Source organism: Mus caroli, unplaced genomic scaffold, assembly GCF_978045245.1.
Source record: "Mus caroli unplaced genomic scaffold, Mus_caroli_1 scaffold_16, whole genome shotgun sequence".
In the NCBI taxonomy this organism is placed as follows: domain Eukaryota; kingdom Metazoa; phylum Chordata; class Mammalia; order Rodentia; family Muridae; genus Mus; species Mus caroli.
Genome location: NW_028227271.1, coordinates 32,115,456 through 32,139,476, shown reverse-complemented (window position 1 = coordinate 32,139,476; position 24,021 = coordinate 32,115,456). Strand labels below are relative to the sequence as shown.

Genomic DNA, 24,021 nt, shown 5'->3' with positions numbered 1-24,021 from the left:
AGTGGTTATTTTGGTAGTGAAAGACACCTTCATAGCTCCCAGTTAGCTGGAATAGACTGTCAGACTTAAAGCATCAGAGTGGCTGTAGACTCAAGAATCAAAGCAAAAGATGGCCAGCTCCACAGTTCCAGCAAAATCCAATAGGGCAGGTTATGGTCTAAAGGTTTTCAAGCACAGAGCACCAGACCTGACCACAAGGGCTCAAGTAATCACTATGCTTCTGTCTGCCTGGATGAACACAACTGCATCCTTTATAGCAGCTGGAGAATATCCTTTGAGTCAATGTTGGTCTCAGTGATGTGGCAATGAAGTATGAGGCTTGACCCTCACAGTCTCATCCTCTCCATGTCAGTGCCATACAGATTTGGATATCCTAAGGTTTAAATCCTAAAGGGTGGAGGCTGCTACAAATCCCAGTCCTCACAGAGTCACTAAACCATGAAGAATTATCTAAGTCAATAAAAGCCTTTAATAAACAAATCTCTTCACGTAGAAAAGAAAAACCTCTCCCGTCAATAAAAAACTATCCTCCTGGAAACTGTTATGTCTCCATCAAGTCAGGGCTGTGCTGGCTACAGGCTCAGCATCTGTCTTTATCTCCAAAGGTCTGTGTGTGTTTTTATTCTTGAACTGCCAGGAACCAGAAACCAACCAATAAAAACTCATGTTTTAATAAAATTTGATTTTCCACTAAAACATCTCAATGTATAGGAAGATTAAAAGCCTCAAGCTTTTGAGATTTTTTTCATGGGATGTTTTTTTTATTTGCCCCTCCCCCACTGGGTTCATGTAAATCTTCTGCTGTAATTAGTTGGGTTTAAGAATACAAGTAGTAGAGACCTATAGCCATGTGAAATACAGTGTTGAGACAAAGGCTTGAAGTAGAGCCAGCCAAGGGTCCTCTACTCCCATCACCATCAGCACAGTGCTTCTTTTTGAATATGAATCCAAGGCTGTTGTAGCCCTGCCCAGCTCTGCAGCAGTCAAGATTCAAGACCCCTAAGCAATGCACCTGGGCAGCTCCACAATTCAGCTTCCAGGTAAGACTCTGGCCATATTCCACTTTAGTCTTGTCCAGTTATGCTAGGTGCTTTGTATCTCTCAGAAGAAGAAACTATCCTCCTGGAAACTGTTATGTCTCCATCAAGTCAGGGCTGTGCTGGCTACAGGCTCAGCATCTGTCTTTATCTCCAAAGGTCTGTGTGTGTTTTTATTCTTGAACTGCCAGGAACCAGAAACCAACTGTTTGGTTCTGCCTCCAGCCATTTTCGAAACAGAAGACATACTTATATGTACTGGCCAAGTACAGCCTATGAACACTGGATTCTGTTTCCAAAACAATAGATTCTATCCATTGACCCTCTTTGTGTCTCTTGTTTCGTATTTATGGAATAATAACATGAACCATACCTACCTCATGGGACTGAAAATTGAATAAACAATGTTCATCAAGCATTTGAACATTACCCAATGGAGAAATTCTGTTCCGTGCCTGCACTGTCTCATAAGGAAACTCCTAAATGCAAAGGGGCACTAAGGGTTTGTAGTGTGCCCAGTATGACCAAGGACCTGAACTTTATTTGTACATAACTTTAGGTAGACACGCGTGGCTGCTGGAGAGATGGATAAGCAGTTAAAAGAACTGAATGTTCTTCCAAAGGACCCAGTGTGATTCCCAACATGTACATGGTAGTTCACAGCCATCTATTACTCCTGTTCCAGGGGATCCAGTGCCTCTGTGGGCATTGCATGCACATAGTACACATGCATGCATACAAAATATGCATAGCCATAAAACAAATCACTGCTGCATGTGGTTGGTGGCTGCCATATTGAATCATGTGGATTTAACAGGCACTGGTCATACAGTGAATTCATAACAGATGTTGCTGCTGCTGTTCTTAGTCCTATTGAATATTTGTTCCGGAGGCTGAAAGGTTTTCAGGCCTGTACTCCCCCATCACCATTTTTAGCACATGCACGTTTACCTTTACTAAGAGATTTATGTCCTCTGGAGACAGCAGTGAAGAAGGGCCCTGTCAAAGTAAAAATAAGTAAGTGCAGACACACATGCATACATACAGTATCTTTCATGCATCTTCAGAGAGTGAATGGCCTTCAGAGTATAAGTTGTTTTGACTATTCACAGCAGGCTTGAATTGGCATGGGATACAAGCAGGTCTATCAGATTTCCAAGCCTGGTGACCACCAAATGAGCCTATGTTAGAGCAGTATCCATTCAGGCTGTTCAGGCTTGGACATGTCTAGAGAACTTCAGGCCTTCCTGTCTTCAGTCTCCTCATGTTGTTCCCTCATGTTCTCCCTCCCTGTCCATATCAAACCTTAATAGGTTACACAGATATTACTGGGAAACAAAGGGATAGACTGCGGACAGTTCACCTGTCATGAATCTTCCAAACGGCCAAAAGCTATTGCTGTTAATCATTCAGAGCCTAGTATGATTATAAACCAGTGTTTTCAGCTCTCATGGGAGAAAGTACATTTTAAATAACATACTTTACTATGGGATGAAAATATTTGGTTCTGGAAAGGGGAAATGAGACATGTCTAAAGGTATGTGTGTAAGATGCTATAACCACTGGACTTACAAAAACCCCTGAGTTGGAGCATGCCCTGTGATGCCTGTAACCAACCTGCAGCACAGGAAAGGAGGAGAATTCAGAATGCATTGGGCTCAAGGAACACTTGGGGAAAATGGAAAATGAAAGACAACTTACAGGGGAGTGGTACCCTTAAATATTCATTCCAGGCTGGAAATCTCTGCTATAAGCTGAAGATTGTGCAGTGGGAAGGAGCACAATAGTACAACTCCCTACAGGCAGAGCATGGACTCCACGGGGAAGCTTGGGCCAACAACTGTCTATAGTAATGACCCTTGAAGAGAGGAAGACCTAGACAATTTTTCTATAAATTTCCATCTTCTTAGCTCAGAGGCTTAGCCTCATCCTGTAATTGACAAGCCATCTGACTGCTGTTGAGAAGTTAATTGCTGGTGGCTATAAAAGATGTATGTTGTCTCCTGTGCTGAAAAGTTCAACAATTCAACCAACTCTCTGAGAAATAAATTGTAAGGTTTCTGAGAAACACTGGGGCTAGAATATCGCAGATTTGGGGAGTGGAGGTGTGTGTGTGGAGTGACTAGCACGGCAAGGAGAACCCATTTAGCATGCAGTTGCTAAAGGCATATCAGAGTGAGACAGTCGCTTGCTCCCATCTGTCAGCATGAGATACTCTGGAGAAAAATATGACCTTTCTAATAGAAATTTATTAACCTTTTAGTTTAAAAGGGAAATTTTTTCAGTTGAGATCATTTATGTTTTTCTGAGGTCGTATGAGTTGTGCAGGGCATGGGTGGGTCCATACCACTTCCATGGGACATTGTCAGGCAGTTAGCACTGTACTATGATATCTTATACCATTGCTTATGCTTATTAATATGTGGCATGAGCCCTTTGAGTATGTTGGGCATTATTCACAGAGGCACAGAGGAAAGGGGGTGAGTATAGGTAACAGAAAGGCTTTGAGATAATTTCATCAGGGTCTTGCTCATATCACTTTTCTGTAATCCTCAGGAAAGTTATGAAGAAAGTCACTTTGGCTTTATATGGAAGTGGTAAACTTAAGTCAGGAAACATAAGATGTATAGCCAGGTGTCATGGATACCTTTTAGGAGTTGGCCACATGCTAAAGATTAAGCTCAATGACCTCAGGTAACACATGGAATGTGTTAGAACAAAGACAATGCAACCTATACCCGCCTAGAGTCTCCTTATTCCTGCCCAGCCTCTGCTGCTGAGAACATTCTAGAACATATAGGGAAGCCATACTGACATTGATTGATTGGGAGGTGCAGGGGTCGTGCCTTGCCTGAAGGTGAGACAGCTCTATAGGTCACTCCCTGTGCAGCTCCATGTGGGATGGGGCTAGTTGAAGAAAGCTGGAGCTCTCTGGGATGCTCCTATGATGGCCATCTGTGAGATACAACTGCCTACACCATTTGTTGTATTCTGCCAGTTTATCCTAACAACGTAGTATCAAGGTCTAGCACATGGCAGATGTAATTTAGACTTTTAGTGCCTCTGGTCTGAGTCTTGCTCATCTACCTGTTTCACTATGGCCTTGCCCTGCAGTGATGACATAGCTTGCAAACAGCTTCACTGGCTGCTATAAAGCTGGGTCTATGATGGAAAAAGGAGTTATTTTCATAGTTTCCAATGTAACTTATATGCATCCCTCTGGAAGTCTTCAATGGAAAAGTGTCATAGACCCAGGGACAGAACAAGATCCCACTCTTTCTCTCTGCTGTGGCCACCAGCTCTAACAAGACAGGGAGGGTTCTATGAGTCCACAATATTCTTTGTGCCTTGGGAACTTGCCTGAAGCCATGTCTGCCAAGAGGACAAGCAAGCCATCAGACCCATCATGAAGTTTCTGTCCATCTGAGCAACTTGATTCCAACAGTAGACTGTGGGATGAGTCTCCAGGCCTTTGAGTTTGGCCTGATGGCCACACTCTCTTGGACCTTGCTTAGCATCTTCTAATGGTCTGTTTCCTCATGGAGAGGCCCTTTCCACCCACAGACATCCCAGTCTTATGAGTTCTTCCTTAAAAAGGCCAAAAATGACCTGGTCGCCTGGCTAAATCTTGGGTACCTCTCCCCCACCACTGCCAATTCAGGATGTGTCCCAGGAGATGGGATTACTGTACCTCAGAGATACCTGTTGCATCTTCATCTGGCTTGTAATCAAGCTAGGGCCCTGTCAGAACCTCCCCAAGCTCATAGAGAATCAGTCCCCCATTCTCATATGAACCAAAATAACTACTTCTGGCTGTCTAAATGGTGACAGCACTCAAGCCAGCCAAAATTGAAAATGGGCAAGTTGGGAATTTTCAATGGATGCCACTATTATTCATTTTCCACACTAGCTCCACACTCTGTCCTGTCTCTTGTTTCATTCTATCTCAGGGATATCCTCCCCTGATGGTCCATGGCTGAACTGGATGAAAGGGAGGTCCTGCCAAGGGCTTGGAAGGTAAGAAGATGCGCACCTGCCTCAGGCCAGGCTTTCTGGCAGTGGCTTTGAATCCACAGCTCTCACTCCTCCATTCTAGCCAGCACCTGGCTCTATAAACAAGCAGACATGCTCCACACCGTGGCATATCCCTGGTTGTACTGTCCCCCCCACGCCACCCCCACAAGTGACTTCCCTCTGCCTGGTTGGTCCCCTCGTTAAAGCCTCTCGAACTCTCTTAATTGCACTTTATTTCTCGCTGGCACCCTGTCTGACAGTCAGCATTCATCCAGACCCGGCAGGTGACATACTGGTTTTCCAGGAGGCCCTCTTTCTCCTGGGTTTCCTGGTGCACCCTAAGAGAAAGAAGAAAGAAAGCCATCACTGTGGTGACCAGGTCCTCTCTAACTACTCTACACATCCCTCCATCACTCTCTGACTTAGCCAACTGGGACTCAGTTGCACTCAACTGCAATATACCCAACTCTGAAGATGGAACCTAGTTAAACTTTCCAAGTGACAGTGGTAAGTGTATAAACCTTTCTATTAGTCCCTTCTAGAATCTCAAACTACAACCACCTTGTGTACATTGTGTGCATGCAAAGACACACCCACATGCAAACCTGTCTTGATCTTTTATTCCAAATATGAGGGGTGGAAGTAGCTTTGAGAAGAAAGTGCTTTCATTGATGACTTGGATACACGAATGTAAGAATGACAGGGGAACAGGTAAACCTGAATGTTAGGAAACAAGAACTAGAGGGGCTTCCTTTCTGAAATAGAACGCAGTGAATGGAAGAAGGTTGGACTGTCTCTGTTTAATGGGGACCAAAAAAAGCACAGGCAGGAGGTAAGCAGAGAACGCTGTTGCTTAATGAAGCATTTTTGCCCTATTAAAAACTCATAGCTGCCATTTGTTCATTTTGCCAGTAAGTATGGATCAAATGCCTCTGGTGCCTGGATCTGCTAAGGATCCAGGACCTACAGATCCTGAACTCTGGGATCTCGGATCAAAGTCCAGGAGATGAAGACCAAAGATGTCTGCCATCAGCATCATAAATGGGTCTTGTCCCAAAGGGCCTCAGCTGAGCCTGTTGTTCCCTTGAGGAGAGGGGGACAGAGCAGGTCCAGGAAGAAGTCCATAAAAGAATCAAACCCTACATCATCAAAACAGAATGACCAAGAACTAAGAGACAGTGTACTGGAGACCCAGAAGTCTACAGGGTTCTGAAACCATCATAAAAATGCTTAAGAAAGAAGTGTGAATTATTCAAAAAGCCACAACTGACAGAAAATTAAAAATACATAAACCAACACTCTGAGATTCCACAGAAACATGGCAGAGCACAGATGCTGGGCACATGGACAAGGGAGGCTAGGAGGTGGTTAGATGAGCTCACATGGAAAGACTCTAAACCATAACTAACCCCATAGCACTCTGCTTTACTTACATCCTGGCCAGCTGGTCCCTGGGGGCCGGGGAATCCAGGTAAGCCTCGAGATCCCTGATGAAAAAGAAAGACAGGCTCCAACTGTGAGAAGACAGGGCTCACCTTTGTCTGGCTACCACTGGCTATGACTATACAAGGATAAGCTATGCAGAGAGATCACTGGTATGACGTGCAATCGTCCTAATGGAATTTAGGCTTGTCTCAGAGATAAGCTTTTGGAATGCTTGAAAATGGCCATCTTTGGGGATTATCGCAGTTATGCTAACTGATGGGAGAAGACCCCATCTTAAACATGATCAGGAGGTCCTGAGCTATAGGAAATGGAGACGGTGATCATAGTGCTTAGCTTGTACTCATTCCTATCTCCTAACTGTGGATGGGATGAAAGCACCTACTTCACACTCCTGCTGCCTTGTCTTCCCTGCTACAACAGACTACACCGTGCACAGAGCTAAATTAATTACGGTGCTTTTGCCAGAGCATGCTATCACAGCAGCATGAACAGCAATTTGACAATAATGCATGTGTCAAAAGCACTGTGCTCAAACCTTACTGAGCCAGATGCACTCTATGGTGACTTGTGGTCAGCCCATAGACACAAAGCTCAGGAAAACCTTCTGTGGGAGCCTGACATGAGCCTCATGCATTAACCCCTTGTGGCCCCTTGCTGGAGTGGAAGGCATAGCTCCTATGGAGAACCAGGCCTGAGCACCAATCCAGAATGCCTTCCTATACACCTTGAGTTGCACAGCCAGCCCCATGCTTATTGGTTAAACAACTTTCTTTGCACAAGAGCCAACGAAATGCTTAGCTCATGGCTGACACTAATCACTTTCTTAAGATCATTCCCATTATGTTGACATTTTCTAGGAAACATCAGGCAATGGACTTCATTTCCTTAGATCTACAAGTGGAAAATGACATCTTCTCAGGGTATTGGCTATCTGCTCTGCAGAAGCTGAAATGGCCTCCTTGGGGGTCTTTGAGCTGCCCTTCATCCCGAGTCCCATGCTCCTCAGCTCTACTCCACATAACTTGCTGTGAAATCCCATGGCCGTAAACCTCAATTGGTCTGAGCCTCAGTTTCTTCATCTAGCACAACATCCACAAGATTTCCTATCCTCCCTAATCGGAAACCACAAATGAATATCAATTTAAAATACATGCACAGCGCCATAGACTGGATATGATGTAGCTGCCCTGCAGCAGAAGATGCATCAGCAAGCATACAGTGAATGCTTGAAAATGGCCAACACTGGTGGCTGTTCCTGAGAAGAAATTCATCTTGGGAGCTCTCTTGTTGCATTAGAATAAAATGAGCCCCCCAAAATTTCCACAATGGATCATGGCTGCGGCTGCCTCCACATTATAAGTCAAGAAGAAAACCTCTCATGTGTTCCTGGCTCTGTGGCTGGGTAAAGCCAGAATCCAAAAACTAGTTCTTCTTACCATTTGACTAAATTCACTTAATCGGGGCTCCACTTCTGTAATGGAAAGATGCTAACAGGCAAAACCAGTCTCGGTGTGCCTGACTTTACAATGTTATGTTGGATTAACTGAACCTGCCACTTCCTTCCGTCCCAATGTTCCCATAAGCTCATACTCCTATTTTGGAGAGTCTGTCTAGTATGAGGAATTTTGAGTGACTTTTGATTGCCTCTGATTTAGACTTGGGCTAAGAATCCTCCATCTAAAGCATACTGTACCGGGGGTCCTTTATCTCCTGGTCGTCCTGAGGGACCCTAAGAAAAGAATAAACAAATTAGCAAACCAAATAAGAATGTTCATATCACCATTTAAGCATGCTGTGGTCATTCTTCAAAACCAAAACAAGACAACAAACAAACAAACAAACAAAAAACCCAGGGCCTCACATAGCCCAGGTTAGCCTCAATACTATGTAGCCAAGGATAACCTTGAACTCTTTGTCCCTTTGCCTCCACTTCCCAAGTTCTGGAACTACAAGCATGTACCACCAAGCTCTGTTTTGTAAAGTGTATTGCTAATATGGATCCCTCTATCCTCTCCTGAACTAGTGTCATACACTGATGCTCCCACATGGTGGACACTGTGTGTGTCCAGAGTTTCCCATCTTACATACCCTGGGAGAAGTATTGGTTACTCCTGAATAGGCCAGAGTTTAGTTTATCAATGAGCATCTCTCAGTTTCCCAAGAACAGATCAGCCTGTGCCACGAGACTCTGCTACCAGACTGGTGTTTTCATATGGAAAGCTGACATGCCTTTGTCTCTGGACTCCCCTTGTCACACCTGGGAAAACCCTGCATAGTGGAGCTAATCATGCCCCTGTCCTCAGCTCACTATTTCCTGCATCTTGTAGCAGCACCCAGGAAAGCATAAGCATTCCCAAGAGGGAGGAGAATGCTCACACAAAGGCTGGGGTCCCTGCATTGTGATGAAGTACCCAGGTCCCCTATTGTGTATGCCCCTGCGCTTCCAGAGAGCAGATGAGCATTTTTCCAATTACACAGTGATATACCAGGGGAAGCAGAGATCTAAGGAGACAACAGGGAAGCAGAGCCCTGAGGGAAGAAGGTCTGTCTGAGGCGGGAGAAGGGTTCTAGGTTTTGGATCAAGATGTTTGAAACATACACAAACACCAAAGGAACACAAACAACAAAACAAGTAAAACTGGGACATTTAATGGATCATAACAAAATTCCATAAATATTTATGTGCTTTTTCTTTTCTTTTCTTTTTTTTTTTTTCTGGAGAAAGCATCACAGGCTTTGTATGACAGGGCATCCACCACAACATTGCATTCTGTTGCTGCGTAGAGACTCAAAAAATGGTCTCTACAGACACAAGCATTTCCATTCATTTTCTACATGCACGGTAGACCAGGATGCAGCCATCAACGAGCAAGCAATTTTCTATGCAGAAATATTTTGGCTAATAAAAGCTAGTGGAATGTGAATAGCATCACTTAGCTATTGATGGGTTCTTATTATCCAATTTCTAAACTTTAACAGCAGTCAGCAATGGCTGAGTCCTTATCCATAAACAAGGAAAGACCAGATAAGGACACAGAGGGGTGTGTGCAGAAGGGGACTTTCCTCTATTGCTCTCCATGCCAAGAGGGGCATCAGATGCTACACACACACACACACACACAGAGAGAGAGAGAGAGAGAGAGAGAGAGAGAGAGAGAGAGAGAGAGAGAGAGAGAGAGAGAGACAGAGAGAAAGGTAAAGAGAGAGACAGAGACAGAGAGAGACAGAGAGAGACACAGACACAGACACAGAGAGAGACAGAGATACAGAGACAGAGAGAGACAGAGATAGAGAGAAAGATCATGCAGGATGCCTGCCTGCACACTGGGCATCTCTGTCATCCATTTGATATAGAGAAGCTGAAGCTGAAATACATTAAGTAACTTAGCTAAAGTGAAACAGGTAAAATTATGGGCTTGGAAGTCACTTCTGCTGTACCTGGCTCTGAAGCCACCGATTGCCCAATCATAATGCATCATACATCTGAATTTTGTTCTTCTCAAGTAGTCTCCAATGGGGCTATAATATATTATTTAAAGAAATGTTCTGAGGGCAGCCTGTTCTTGGCACAAGGAATGTTACTGTGCCATTTTTAGTGTGTTTTCAAATTAAATTCCAACTTTAAGACCTTTCACTCGGTCATTAAACCAGGTTCCAAATTATTTTCTTATGCAACTTTGATGGATAGGCTTTGCAATCAAAGATGTTATTTCAAATCTTAGCTTTATCAAATATTAGCATTTTGACTTTAAGCAAATTCTTCCACCTCTCCAAACATTATTCTTCAATTATAATACAAAGCTAGATGGTCACTTTCCCCCCATGTTATTAGAAATAAAGGAAAATACAGAGTAGAAAAGCCACCTGATGTCTGCCCCATAAAAAGCATGCCCACAGCTATTGTATGTACTTTTCAAGGCTTTTGTGGAAGGGATGGAAATTAATACAAAACCCACAACTGGCAAAAGAATAAGTCAGTGGGAAGCTCAGACAAAAATGGGATACCTATGGGACACCTGTCTGTCCAAGGCTCATGGACCATCACAAAAGATAGGGGAGAAAGATGAGAAGAGCCAGAGGTCAGGGAGAACCAGAGCAAAACATTGTCCTCTGGGCATGACAGGACACTGTGCTCATGAACTCACAGCAGCTATAGTCCCCATATGAGATCAAGCCAGTGAACATGCCAACATGGAGGGAGTAGACAACCATGACTCCCACCAACTGAGGCTTCTGAGAGACGAAGAGTGAGTATTCTTCATGGGTGTGGCTCCGGGGAGTTCAACCACATGCCAGTGAAGAGCTCCACACTTGAGTATACAGGCAGCACGGCTAGAATCACTGGATTATGTGTGTGTGTATATATATATATATATATATATATATATATATATATATATATATATTTAAGTGAGTTTTATTTTTTTTTAAATTTTATTTTATTTATTTATTTTTTTTAAATTTTTGATATTTTTATTACATATTTTCCTCAATTACATTTCCAATGCTATCCCAAAAGTCCCCCATAGCGCCCCCCACTTCCCTACCCACCCATTCCCATTCTTTTGGCCCTGGCATTCCCCTATATTGGGGCATATAAAGTTTGCAAGTCCAATGGGCCTCTCTTTCCATTGATGGCCGACTAGGCCATCTTTTGATATATATGCAGCTAGAGACAAGAGCTCCGGGGTTCTGGTTAGTACATCATGTTGTTCCAACAATAGGGTTGCAGATCCCTTTAGCTCCTTGGTTACTTTCTCTAGCTTCTCCATTGGGAGCCCTGTGATACATCCAATAGCTGACTGTGAACATCCACTCCTGTGTTTGCTAGGCCCCTGCATCGTCTCACAAGAGACAGCTATATTTGGGTCCTTTCAGCAAAATCTTGCTAGTGTATGCAATGGTGTCAGCGTTTAGAAGCTGATTATGGGATGGATCCCTGGATACAGCAGTCTCTAAATGGTCCATCCTTTCATCACAGCTACGAACTTTGTCTCTGTAACTCCTTCCCTGGGTGTTTTGTTCCCAATTCTAAGAAGGTGCATAGTGTCCACACTTTGGTCTTCATTCTTCTTGAGTTTCATGCGTTTAGCAAATTGTATCTTATATCTTGGGTATCCTAAGTTTTGGGCTAATATCCACTTATCAGTGAATACATATTGTGTGAGTTCTTTTGTGATTGTGTTACTTCACTCAAGATGATGCCCTCCAGGTCCATCCATTTGGCTAGGAATTTCATAAATTCATTCTTTTTAATAGCTGAGTAGTACTCCATTGTGTAAATGTACCATAATTTCTGTATCCATTCCTCTGTTGAGGGACATCTGGGTTCTTTCCAGCTTCTGGCTATTATAAATAGGGCTGCTATGAACATAGTGGAGCATGTGTCCTTTTTACAGGTTGGGACATCTTCTGGATATATGCCCGAGAGAGGTATTGCTGGATCCTCCTGTAGTACTATGTCCAATTTTCTGAGGAACCGCCAGACTGATTTACAGAGTGGTTGTACAAGCTTGCAATCCCACCAACAATGGAGAAGTGTTCCTCTTTCTCCACATCCTCGCCAGCATCTGCTGTCACCTGAATTTTTGATCTTAGCCATTCTGACTGGTGTGAGGTGGAATCTCAGGGTTGTTTTGAGTTGCATTTCCCTGATGATTAAGGATGTTGAACATTTTTTCAGGTGCTTCTCTGCCATTCGGTATTCCTCAGGTGAGAATTCTTTGTTCAGTTCTGAGCCCCATTTTTTAATGGGGTTATTTGACTTTCTGGAGTCCACCTTCTTGAGTTCTTTATATATATTGGATATTAGTCCCTTATCTGATTTAGGATAGGTGAAGATCCTTTCCCAATCTGTTGGTGGTTTTTTTGTCTTATTGATGGTGTCTTTAGCCTTGCAGAAGCTTTGTAGTTTCATGAGGTCCCACTTGTCAATTCTCGATCTTACAGCACAAGCCATTACTGTTCTATTCAGGAATTTTCCCCCTGTGCCCATATCTTCAAGGCTTTTCCCCACTTTCTCCTCTATAAGTTTCAGTGTCTCTGGTTTTATGTGAAGTTCCTTGATCCACTTAGACTTGACCTTAGTACAAGGAGATAGGAATGGATCGATTCGCATTCTTCTACATGTTAACAACCAGTTGTGCCAGCACCATTTGTTGAAAATGCTGTCTTTCTTCCACTGGATGTTTTTAGCTCCCTTGTCAAAGATCAAGTGACCGTAGGTGTGTGGGTTCATTTCTGCGTCTTCAATTCTATTCCATTGGTCTATTTGTCTGTCACTATACCAGTACCATGCAGTTTTTATCACAATTGCTCTGTAGTAGAGCTTTAGGTCCGGCATGGTGATTCCACCAGAGGTTCTTTTATCCTTGAGAAGAGTTTTTGCTATCCTAGGTTTTTTGTTATTCCAGATGAATTTGCAGATTGCACATTCTAATTCGTTCAAGAATTGATTTGGAATTTTGATGGGGATTGCATTGAATCTGTAGATTGCTTTTGGCAAGATAGCCATTTTTACAATGTTGATCCTGCCAATCCATGAGCATGGGAGATCTTTCCATCTTCTGAGATCTTCTATAATTTCTTTCTTCAGAGACTTGAAGTTTTTATTATACAGATCTTTCACTTCCTTAGTTAGAGTCACGCCAAGATATTTTATATTATTTGTGACTATTGAGAAGGGTGTTGTTTCCCTAATTTCTTTCTCAGCCTGTTTATTCTTTGTGTAGAGAAAGGCCATTGATTTGTTTGAGTTAATTTTATATCCAGCTACTTCACCGAAGCTGTTTATCAGGCTTAGGAGTTCTCTGGTGGAGTTTTTAGGGTCACTTATATATACTATCATATCATCTGCAAAGAGTGATATTTTGACTTCATCTTTTCCAATTTGTATCCCTTTGATCTCCTTTTGTTGTCGAATTGCTCTGGCTAGGACTTCAAGTACAATGTTGAATAGGTATGGAGAAAGTGGACAGCCTTGTCTAGTCCCTGATTTTAGAGGGATTGCTTCAAGCTTCTGACCATTTACTTTGATGTTGGCTACTGGTTTGCTGTAGATTGCTTTTATCATGTTTAGGTATGGGCCTTGAATTCCTGATCTTTCCAAGACTTTTATCATGAATGGGTGTTGGATCTTGTCAAATGCTTTTTCCGCATCTAACGAGATGACCATGTGGTTTTTGTCTTTGAGTTTGTTTATATACTAGATTACGTTGATGGATTTCCGTATATTGAACCATCCCTGCATCCCTGGGATGAAACCTACTTGGTCAGGATGGATGATTGTTTTGATGTGTTCTTGGATTCGGTTAGCAAGAACTTTATTGAGGATTTTTGCATCAATATTCATAAGGGATATTGGTCTGAAGTTTTCTATCTTTGTTGGGTCTTTTTGTGGTTTAGGTATCAGAGTAATTGTGGCTTCATAGAATGAGTTGGGTAGAGTACCTTCTGTTTCTATTTTGTGGAATAGTTTGTGAAGAACTGGGATTAGATCTTCTCTGAAGGTCTGATAGAACTCTGCACTAAACCCATCTGGTTCTGGGCTTTTTTTAGTTGGGAGACTATTAATGACTGCTTCTATTTCTTTGGGGGATATAGGGCTGTTTAGATCATTAACCTGATCTTGATTCAACTTTGGTACCTGGTATCTGTCTAGGAACTTCTCTATTTCATCCAGGTTCTCCAGTTTTGTTGAGTATAGCCTTTGGTAGAAGGATCTGATGGTGTTTTGGATGTCTTCAGGATCTGTTGTTATGTCTCCTTTTTCATTTCTGATTTTGTTAATTAGGATGCTTTCCCTGTGCCCTCTAGTGAGTCTGGCTAAGGGTTTATCTATCTTGTTGATTTTCTCAAAGAACCAGCTCCTTGATTGGTTGATTCTTTGAATAGTTTTTCTTGTTTCCACTTGGTTGATTTCGCCCCTGAGTTTGATTATTTCCTGCCGTCTACTCCTCTTGGGTGAATTTGCTTCCTTTTGTTCTAGTGCTTTTAGGTATGTTGTCAAGCTGCTAATGTGTGCTCTCTCTAGTTTCCTTCTGGAGGCACTCAGAGCTATGAGTTTTCCTCTTAGAAATGCTTTCATTGCGTCCCATAAGTTTGGGTATGTTGTGGCTTCATTTTCATTGAACTCTAAAAAGTCCTTAATTTCTTTCTTTATTCCTTCCTTGACCAAGGTATCATTGAGAAGAGTGTTGTTCAGTTTCCACGTGAAGGTTGGCTTTCTATTATTTATTTTGTTATTGAAGATCAGCCTTAGTCCATGGTGATCTGATAGGATGCATGGGACAATTTCAATATTTTTGTATCTGTTGAGGCCTGTTTTGTGACCAATTATGTGGTCAATTTTGGAGAAAGTACCATGAGGTGCTGAGAAGAAGGTATATCCTTTTGTTTTAGGATAGAATGTTCTGTAGATATCTGCCAGATGCATTTGATTCATAACTTCTGTTAGTTTCACTGTGTCCCTGTTTAGTTTCTCTTTCCATGATCTGTCCATTGGTGAAAGTGGTGTGTTGAAGTCTCCTACTATTATTGTATGAGGTGCAATGTGTGCTTTGAGATTTACTAAAGTTTCTTTAATGAATGTGGCTGCCTTTGTATTTGGAGCATAGATATTCAGGATTGATAGTTCCTCTTGGAGGATTTTACCTTTGATGAGTATGAAGTGCCCCTCCCTGTCTTTTTTGATGACTTTGGGTTGGAAGTCAATCTTATCAGATATTAGAATGGCTACTCCAGCTTGTTTCTTCATACCATTTGCTTGGAAAATTGTTTTCCAGCCTTTCAATCTGAGGTAGTGTCTATCTTTTTCTCTGAGATGAGTTTCCTGTAAGCAGCAAAATGTTGGGTCTTGTTTGTGTAGCCAGTTTGTTAGTCTATGTCTTTTTATTGGGAGTTGAGTCCATTGATATTAAGAGATATTAAGGAAAAGTAATTGTTGTTTCCTGTTATTTTTGTTGTTAAAGTTGGCATTCTGTTCTTGTGGCTGTCTTCTTTTAGGTTTGTTGAGAGATTACCTTCTTGTTGTTTCTAGGGCGTGGTTCCTGTCCTTGTATTGGTTTTTTTCTGTTATTATCCTTTGAAGGGCTGGATTCGTGGAGAGATAATTCGTGAATTTGGTTTTGTTGTGGAATACTTTGGTTTCTCCATCTATGTTAATTGAGAGTTTGGCTGGGTATAGTAGCCTGGGCTGGAATTTGTGTTCTTTTAGTGTCTGTATAACATCCGTCCAGGATCTTCTGGCTCTCATAGTTTCTGGTGAAAAATCTGGTGTAATTCTGATAGGCTTGCCTTTATATGTTACTTGGCCTTTTTCTCTTACTGCTTTTAGTATTCTATCTTTATTTAGAGCATTTGTTGTTCTGATTATTATGTGTCTGGAGGTATTTCTTTTCTGGTCCAGTCTATTTGGAGTTCTGTAGGCTTCTTGTATGTTCATGGGCATCTCTTTCTTTAGATTTGGGAAGTTTTCTTCTATAATTTTGTTGAAGATGTTTGCTGGTCCTTTGAGTTGAAAATCTTCATTCTCATCCACTCCTATTATCCGTAGGTTTGGTCTTCTCATTGTGTCCTGTATTTCTTGAATGTTTTGAGTTAGGAGCTTCTTGCATTTTACATTTTCCTTGATTGTTGTGCCGATGTTCTCTATGGAATCTTCTGCACCTGAGATTCTCTCTTCCATCTCTTGTATTCTGTTGCTGATGCTGGTATCTATGGTTCCAGATTTCTTTCCTAGGGTTTCTATCTCCAGTGTTGCCTCATTTTGGGTTTTCTTTATTGTATCTACTTCCCTTTTTAGGTCTAGTATGGTTTTGTTCACTTCCATCATCTGTTTGGATGTATTTTCCTGTTTTTCATTAAGGACTTCTACCTGTTTGATTATGTTATCCTGTTTTTCTTTAAGGATTTGTAACTCTTTAGCAGTGTTCTCCTGCAATTCTTTAAGGGATTTTTGTGCTTCCTCTTTATTGTCTTCTACCTGTTTACCAGCGTTCCTTTGTATTTCTTTAAGTGTGTTATTAAAGTCCTTCTTGAAGTCCTCTATCATCATCAGGAGATATGCTTTTAGATCCGTGTCTAGCTTTTCCGGTGTGTTGGGGTGCCCTGGACTGGGCGAAGTGGGAGTGCTGGGTTCTGATGATGGTGAGTGGTCTTGGTTTCTGTTAGTAAGATTATTATGTTTACCTTTCGCCATCTGGTAATCTCTGGGGTTGGTTGTTGTCGTTGTCACTGTTTAAAGATTGGAGCAGAAGCTGTGTTCCACTCACCAGCAGTCTCAAAATCCTGTGGCTGGGGTCGTGGGTAGCTGGCGGTACCCCGGTGCTGGTCCAGCCGGAAGAGGCCTGTGGTCCTACTCAGGCCGGTTTTCTGCTTCCCTAACTAATGCAGTCTCAGGTCCCACGCGCAATTGGATTGGAGCAGAAGCTGTGTTCCACTCTCCAGAAGTCTTAAGATCCTGTGGCGGGTGTTGTGGGTAGCTGGCGAGTGTCAGCCGACCCTGCGCCCTAGCTACCCAGGTGCTTTTCTGACAGGAAGAGGCTTGTGGCCCTATGTAGGCCGTATTTCTGCCTCCCCAACCAGAGCAGTCTCGGGTCCCGCGTGATTGGACTGGAGCAGAAGCTGTGTTCCACTCACCAGCAGTCTCAAAATCCTGTGGCGAGGGTCGTGGGTAGCTGGTGGGTGTCAGCCGACCCTGCACTCTAGCTCCCCTGGTGCTGATCCGGCCGGATGAGGCCTGTGGCCCTACTCAGGCCGGTTTCTGCTTCCCTAACTAATGCAGTCTCAGGTCCCGCGCGTTAAGTGAGTTTTAAAAAGAGGATATAGATTTGAGATGGGCTGTGAGATGGATCTGGGAGGAGTTAGAGGGAGAAGTAGAGGATGGACAGGATCAAAATATATTGTATACATGTGTTAAATTTTCAAAAAAAATCAATAAAAAATATTTTAAGTGTGTTGTGGAAGAGGATTGCATGGTGATTTCCTTCCTAGTCTGAAGCCTATGTATCTCCTTGAAAGGCTTTGTAGTGGTCCAGGAGTGCACTTTTCTCAATACTTGTTCTCCAGATGATGATGCTATTGAGAAAGTTATAGAACACTATGGAGATGAAGGCTACCTGGAGGAAGTGGGAAGAAGCTATAAGAGTCCTGGGTGTTGTAGCCTGGGCTTGACTCTAGCCTAAACTATACTTCCATGCTGTTGACATAGCATCAGCCAGCCTCTCCCCCTCCTGCTGCTTCAATGTGAGCTAATCTCACAGCTATGCATGAACAGCCATAATGGACTATATCTCCCAAACTGTTATCTTAGAAAAACAAACCATTCTTCCTTTGCCCTGTCTTTGCTGGGTACCCTATCACAGTGATTAGAGAGGTAACTAACACATAATCTGATATACATGCCCAAAGTCATTTTAGTAAACACCCTGATTCATCCTTTGGTACCATTTTCCACCTGGAAAAATTATGACTGCTTCGTGGTGGTATAGTCAGAGATCAAGCCACACCGAGACCTCTAAGCCATAGACAAGCAAGAGAGTTACCAAAGGCTGCTAGGTCCTGTATCAAAGGACTCAGGTTCAACTTGCACAGGCTCCTATGAAAATAAGCTAAAACAATTTGAACATCAAAAAGATATATTAAAACACAAAATGCATTTAAATCCTTGAGTTTAAATATTCTGTAAAACATTCCATCAAAAGTCTAATGGGTCGTCTCTGAAAGACATTATGTGAAAGCATTCACTGGGGAAGACCCAAGAATTTCCCTTCACACTAGGTACATAATCTAAGTAGATGGGTTGTAGAGGAGGAAGCTCTCTATAGAGAAAAAGCCCCCCTAATAAAGACAGAAGAATCAATCTACAGAGCTACCACAGCACCAATTTGCAGCCCTTGATGTGTTAATTGAGGGAGCTTTAGACATCAAAAGGGTGTGAACATCACAGAGAGAGACCCACCAGACAGCCTTATGTGCTTCCTGATGTGCAATGGTCCATCTGTGAAGTCTTGCCAAAAACATCAAACCTGAGTCTGATCAAGCCTCTGACTTGGAAACTAACTGACGAGGCCTACAAGGGTGGCAACTCCTGTTAAACTACTGAATTAGTGAATACTGTTAGCAAACCTAAAACAACCCTCTGGAACAAACAATAAGCCTGACTTCTTCTATAAACAAGTAGCCAAAAAAAAAAAAAAGATGAGAAATCTACAAGTTAGAAATTATGCAAAGGTGTTTTGAAAGACTGAACAATTGTTCACTTGGCTCTTGATTTAAATAGAGAAATTTGCTGAATAGGGTACTGGTTTAACAGTTAAAAGTTGAGTGACACCAGTGTATTTGGCACCATGTTTTCTGTGTGTGATGATGAAGTTTTAGTAACACTTTAAATATCATTATCTTTCATAAATATAGTCTAAAAATATATAGGGGTAAAATTATGTATTTCTGAGAATGATTCAAAATAAGAGGATCAAAAGATGAAAGAAAAATAGGTACCAAGTTAGAGATCTTGATGGGTGACTGTTTTAGAATTTGTGTTGGTTGCTGTGATAAAACACCATGACCAAAAGAAGCTAGAGGTAGGGAAAGGGTTTATTTCAGTTCACAGGTTCAGGCAACAGTCTATCACTAAGGGAAGTTAGGGAAGGAACTCAAGGCAGGGACCTAGAGGCAAAAGCTGATGCAGAGGCCATGAAGCAATACTGCTTATTGGCTTGCTCCTCAAGGCTTGCTCAGCCTTCTGACTCAGAGCACCCAGTACTACCAGCCTAGGAATGACACCACTCACAGTGAGCCTGGCCCTCCCACATCAACCATCAAGCAAGAAAGTATACCACAGGCTTGCCCACAGGCCAATCTGGTGGCAGGGGGAGGCATTTTCTCAACTGAGATTCTCTCTTCCAAAATAACTCTAGTTTGGGTCAAGTTGACATAAAAAGAAGCCAGCACATAAAACCACATGAGGTGCGAGGGACTCACTGTACTATTCTTCCTACGGTTGGTATATCTATCATTCTGTAGCATAAGAGAGATGAAATGACAGAGAGAATAGGGAGGGGAGACTAGTTCTCTTCTGTTCAAAGCCTGGCATTCTTTTTGTGCCTGGCATCTCTTCTCTATGAAACACCTTGCTCTTAAACTTTTTCATCTGTCTGCCCCTGAGTAGCATCCCTATCTTTTCTTAGTCAGATTTCAGTGACTCTTGGCATTTCTTAACCCTGATCTATTGAATCTTGTTCATGTGTCATAGAAATGGCTTGTCTCATACAAGGAGCATACTAGGTTCTGGGAGTCACTGTCCTCTGCCCCTAGCATATAAGATACACCATAGGCATGAACAAACATAATGTCTCAAAAATAACAACTTACTTTACTTCCTAATATGCCTATAGTAAAAGGAAGAGACATGATCAACTTTTTGAAAATAGGACCAGAGTTCAACACAAGAGCAGAGATAAACAGAAGGTATACACCACATGCCAGACCCTTGGTCTCTGTCTTGTCAGTTTCCCCTAGCTGCATTGATCAGCAGCCATAAGTATAGAAATGAGTGTGTGCATTCGCATGTGCCTTATTATTTGTGCATGGGTGCCTGTGTGATATATATATGTATATGTCTGTGGCATGTACTCAAGATGGATATGTTCTGATGATGCTGAAATTGGAGGCAATTGATCCATATGGAAGCCAATGGTCAGAGTAGGAAATAGCCTGTCCTGAGTTATGTTGTTGTCAGAGAGAGCGTTGTCCTTAGAATTTCTGGTATCAAGCCTATGAACTTTGATCTCTCCAAAGTCCGAGTGAGCTCATGCTTTAGCTTTTAAATCTTACCAAAAGGAGACCAGAGACAACTTGAAGATGGAAAGATTTTGTTTGTGAAGGTCTAGAAGCAGGGAGTCAAAACCCCAAGTCACTGCTTCACCATACTGCCTCCTGCCTGCTGATGGAGCAACAGGCAGCAGACCAGCTCCTGGAGAGAGCAAAGTCTATAAATGATAAAAGTTTAAAACACAAGCTCAGGAGGAAGGAGCCAGAGGGCAGCTTACAACACGATCTCTCCCATGTTCCTGTCCCAGGGCTTCTTTAGCCAGAGGAATATGTAGGGCTCAAGCCCAAAGCCCAGTTCCTGAGAGCAGATCTCTAGCTATGGTATTGGTACATCAATCCTCTAGATCCCTTGTTGTTTTCACAGGAAATCTCTGAGAGTGTAGCTTGTAGTTACCCAGGAGTTAGTACAGCAGGACTCAGCTGCCTACAATACACATATGCTTGATAACAAACCATATATGGGCTTTCTTCTTCTAGCTCATTTTGTTACCTTCTAAGAGTGAATTTCAAAGATCATCTCTCAAACTCATGGTTGGGATACCCACCTTATCTTTGAAGGATAACTTACCTTGCCTAGGAGTGCAATATTGAATATGATCCTTTGCTCCCTAGCATGAAACACAGAGAGACACTAGACTGCTCAGCAAAGATCTATGTTCCCCAGTAACTTGACACATCACTCCCTTACCTCTGCTTCCCACACCTGCTAGCAGCAAGTCCTGCATGGCCTCTCATGCAGCTTCTCAGGCCATCACCAGCCTAGGCTGCTAGCCAATGAGATTTATGGTAATGCAATATGGTTTTATCCACCAGGAAGCTTTTAATAAACTCAAGTGGCAGACATGCACTAAAGAGTTGATTTACAGTCTCTTGGCTGCCGCCAGCAAATTACTTTTCCTGTGGCATTGGTTAGGCAGGAAGATACTTCATTGGTGATTTTAGCTAGCTAGATTTGGGGTGAAATGTTTCACCTCTGCTGCCTGGCTGTATAATGATGGCTTGATGTGCCACATCCTCAAGGAGTGGACAGGAAACAAAGGGACAACCATACAGTAGGCCCTCGGCATGGCATCTCCTTTACTAAGGGTCAATTCTGTCAGGAATCAAACTCCTAACTCCAGGGAAAGGACTCCTTTGGAGAGGAGGACTTCACAAACAAGAAGTCTGGGTTATTGTTTCTTTATCTTTTGTTCTTTCTAGTTACTAGACACTAAAAAAAAGTCCAAGACATTAATATATATATATATATATATATATATGTATATATATATATATATATATATAGAGAGAGAGAGAGAGAGAGAGAGAGACAGAGACAGAGACAGAGACAGAGAGACAGAGAGAGAGAGACAGAGAGAGAGAGTCCTTTGATCTCTAGAAATTCTAGCTAAAAATTTCTGATAAAAAAAAAAACAAATCAGATGAGACCACCCCAAGGAAATTCATTTGTTCCTACCACGGTGTCTATGGAAACCAAGAAGGCCCAGAAACCCTTTGTAATTCTGTCACCCTGAAGGAATCCTCATTGCCAGTAGGATGGGGGTGGACTTTTCCAGTGGGGAGGTTCCCAGGCTTGTTGGGGAGTTGAGGAACAGAAATCCATGTGTGAGGGGAGAGGCCTAAACTGACTCAGATTACAAAGAACACAGAGAAAGGCAAAGGGAGTTTATATTTTATATGATATCATAGATAATAAATTTGATCTCTATCTTTTGGGAGTTATATATGAAGAATTGTATTACTTGGCCTATGAGCCACAACAATGACACAACACTGAGATATCCCTAAAAGTACAACAGGGCCACTTATACTTTATAGACAAACAAAAGCTGTCTAATTGGATGTAAGGATTGCTCAACTGCACAAAGAGAGAGAATTTATGGTGGGTATTATAAATAAGCCCACTATCCATAGTAATAAGGCCATGGACCCCAGGGGAGAACCCACTACTGCCATTATCATGAGCCAGTATAATTTCTAACTACATATAAATATTTATTCTTATACCCACAGATGAGTGTAGCTCTCAACCCCCATTAAAGAAACTTCTTTTTTAGCAGTTGGAGAACACTCTAGGAATCCACAACTGGCCAAAAGGCAAAGAACATCTGACCATTTCAAGTAACATAGCTGCAACATACTCCTTACATCAAAGGCTCAGAGCATGCTGTAGAAGATAGGGGAGGAAAGATTATAAAACTAAGGATTAAGATGTCTACTGGAATATGGTGTTTTCTTTATATGTACCCAAGTCGCATCCAGAAAATCTCAGCAATATTATGGATAGTGGGAATCTTATAAAACCTCACCCCTAAATGAAGAGATATATGTAATCAATAGCTATCTAATAACAAGAAGCCAGCCCTAAACACATAAACAAACAAGCAACAGTAGATGATTTCAGTAGGCTATATTTACAAAAACATGCATGCACACACACACACACACACACACACACTCACACTACACAGCAATAATAAAGACAAGAGGTCATGAATAGGGTAAGGACTGAGAGAAAGGCACAGGATGAGTTGGGGGGGCAATGATCTGAATACAGAACTCTATCTGAAATTCTCAATAAAATTAAATAATAAAAATAATGACATTACTTAAGATGCTTTTGGTTGTGGTCTGCATTTCTCGAGTGTGGAAAAAGCAGAGACTGTCTCATGTGCTGTTCTGGTTTCTAGCCAGGTTATGTTTAGCAGGGGTGAAGTTGGGTCCATGGCTTAAAATAATAATTATACGTGGGTACATGAGCTATTCCAAGGCTTAGCTGAGTATTTGAGCTTCTCTCAAGTAATAGTAAGACATGGCTGGCTGTCAAGAAGAAAATATTCAGTTGAAGCTGAATCAATATTCTGCCTTTAGCATACAAGAGAGCAGATGGGAGAGGAGAAAGGCTCAGATTGAAAATTGTCCTTCAATTCTGAAAGCTATCACTCACTGACAGGGAGAAGAAAAGGCATGCTTCTGTGATGGCAAGAAGACACGAAACATGATTCTATTCTCAAGAAAAGATAGGTAGCTCCTCACTTAAAAGAATTCTAAATTGTAGTGCCATGTGTCCTGGTTTGGGATGAAGTGTGTCTTCTATAGAGGATGACTGGCTGAGAGTGAGCCTTCACTGGGACTAGGACTTGGAAGAAACTGTATAACTCAGAGACAACAAAGCTACAAGTTCCCTGGGTCTCACCAGTCTGTACCCACACGATGATGTAAACCACTCCTTAAAACCCACACTGTGAGGATGGCTTGTGGATGCTGTTTTACAGCCATGATCCCATTTCATTTCTCACATTTACTAATTAGAAGAATCAGGGTAACTAACATTTTGGTCCAGAAATATACAAAACTACAATGCTTCCCCACATCACAGTCCTTCCCCGGCCTAATTTTATTGGCTATGATTTTGTTACTCAAACTTTGGTTCATGAGTCATGGTTTTTGTTTTTTTGTTTCCTTTAAAAACATTGTGTGAAATCACACCTGCCAGTCACTATCTGCAACAATACTGGGCACATTGATACAGCATCATGAAAAAGGGCCAGAGTAATAAGACTCCAACCAGGCCTGAGAACCTAGAGACACTTGCCTGGAGAGAAGTCAAACTCTTAAACGGTAGTCAGTTGTACAAGGAGTGTCCTTGCTCAAGGAAATAAGCCCACAACTGTGTTCACACAGGGAAGCCTAA

General features: G+C 42.2%; 1 protein-coding gene across 1 annotated transcript in view; it reads right to left on the bottom strand.

Moving 5' to 3' along the window:
- Col22a1 (collagen type XXII alpha 1 chain) overlaps nucleotides 1-24,021 on the bottom strand; it is a 248,560-nt gene that overhangs the window by 64,290 nt on the left and 160,249 nt on the right. The window contains exons 41-44 of the mRNA XM_021183654.2: nucleotides 8,191-8,226; nucleotides 6,485-6,538; nucleotides 5,345-5,389; nucleotides 1,989-2,036 (exon numbers count right to left, since the gene is read on the bottom strand). Coding sequence (XP_021039313.1) covers nucleotides 1,989-2,036; nucleotides 5,345-5,389; nucleotides 6,485-6,538; nucleotides 8,191-8,226 — 183 coding nt within the window. The remainder of the gene's footprint in view (nucleotides 1-1,988; nucleotides 2,037-5,344; nucleotides 5,390-6,484; nucleotides 6,539-8,190; nucleotides 8,227-24,021) is intronic.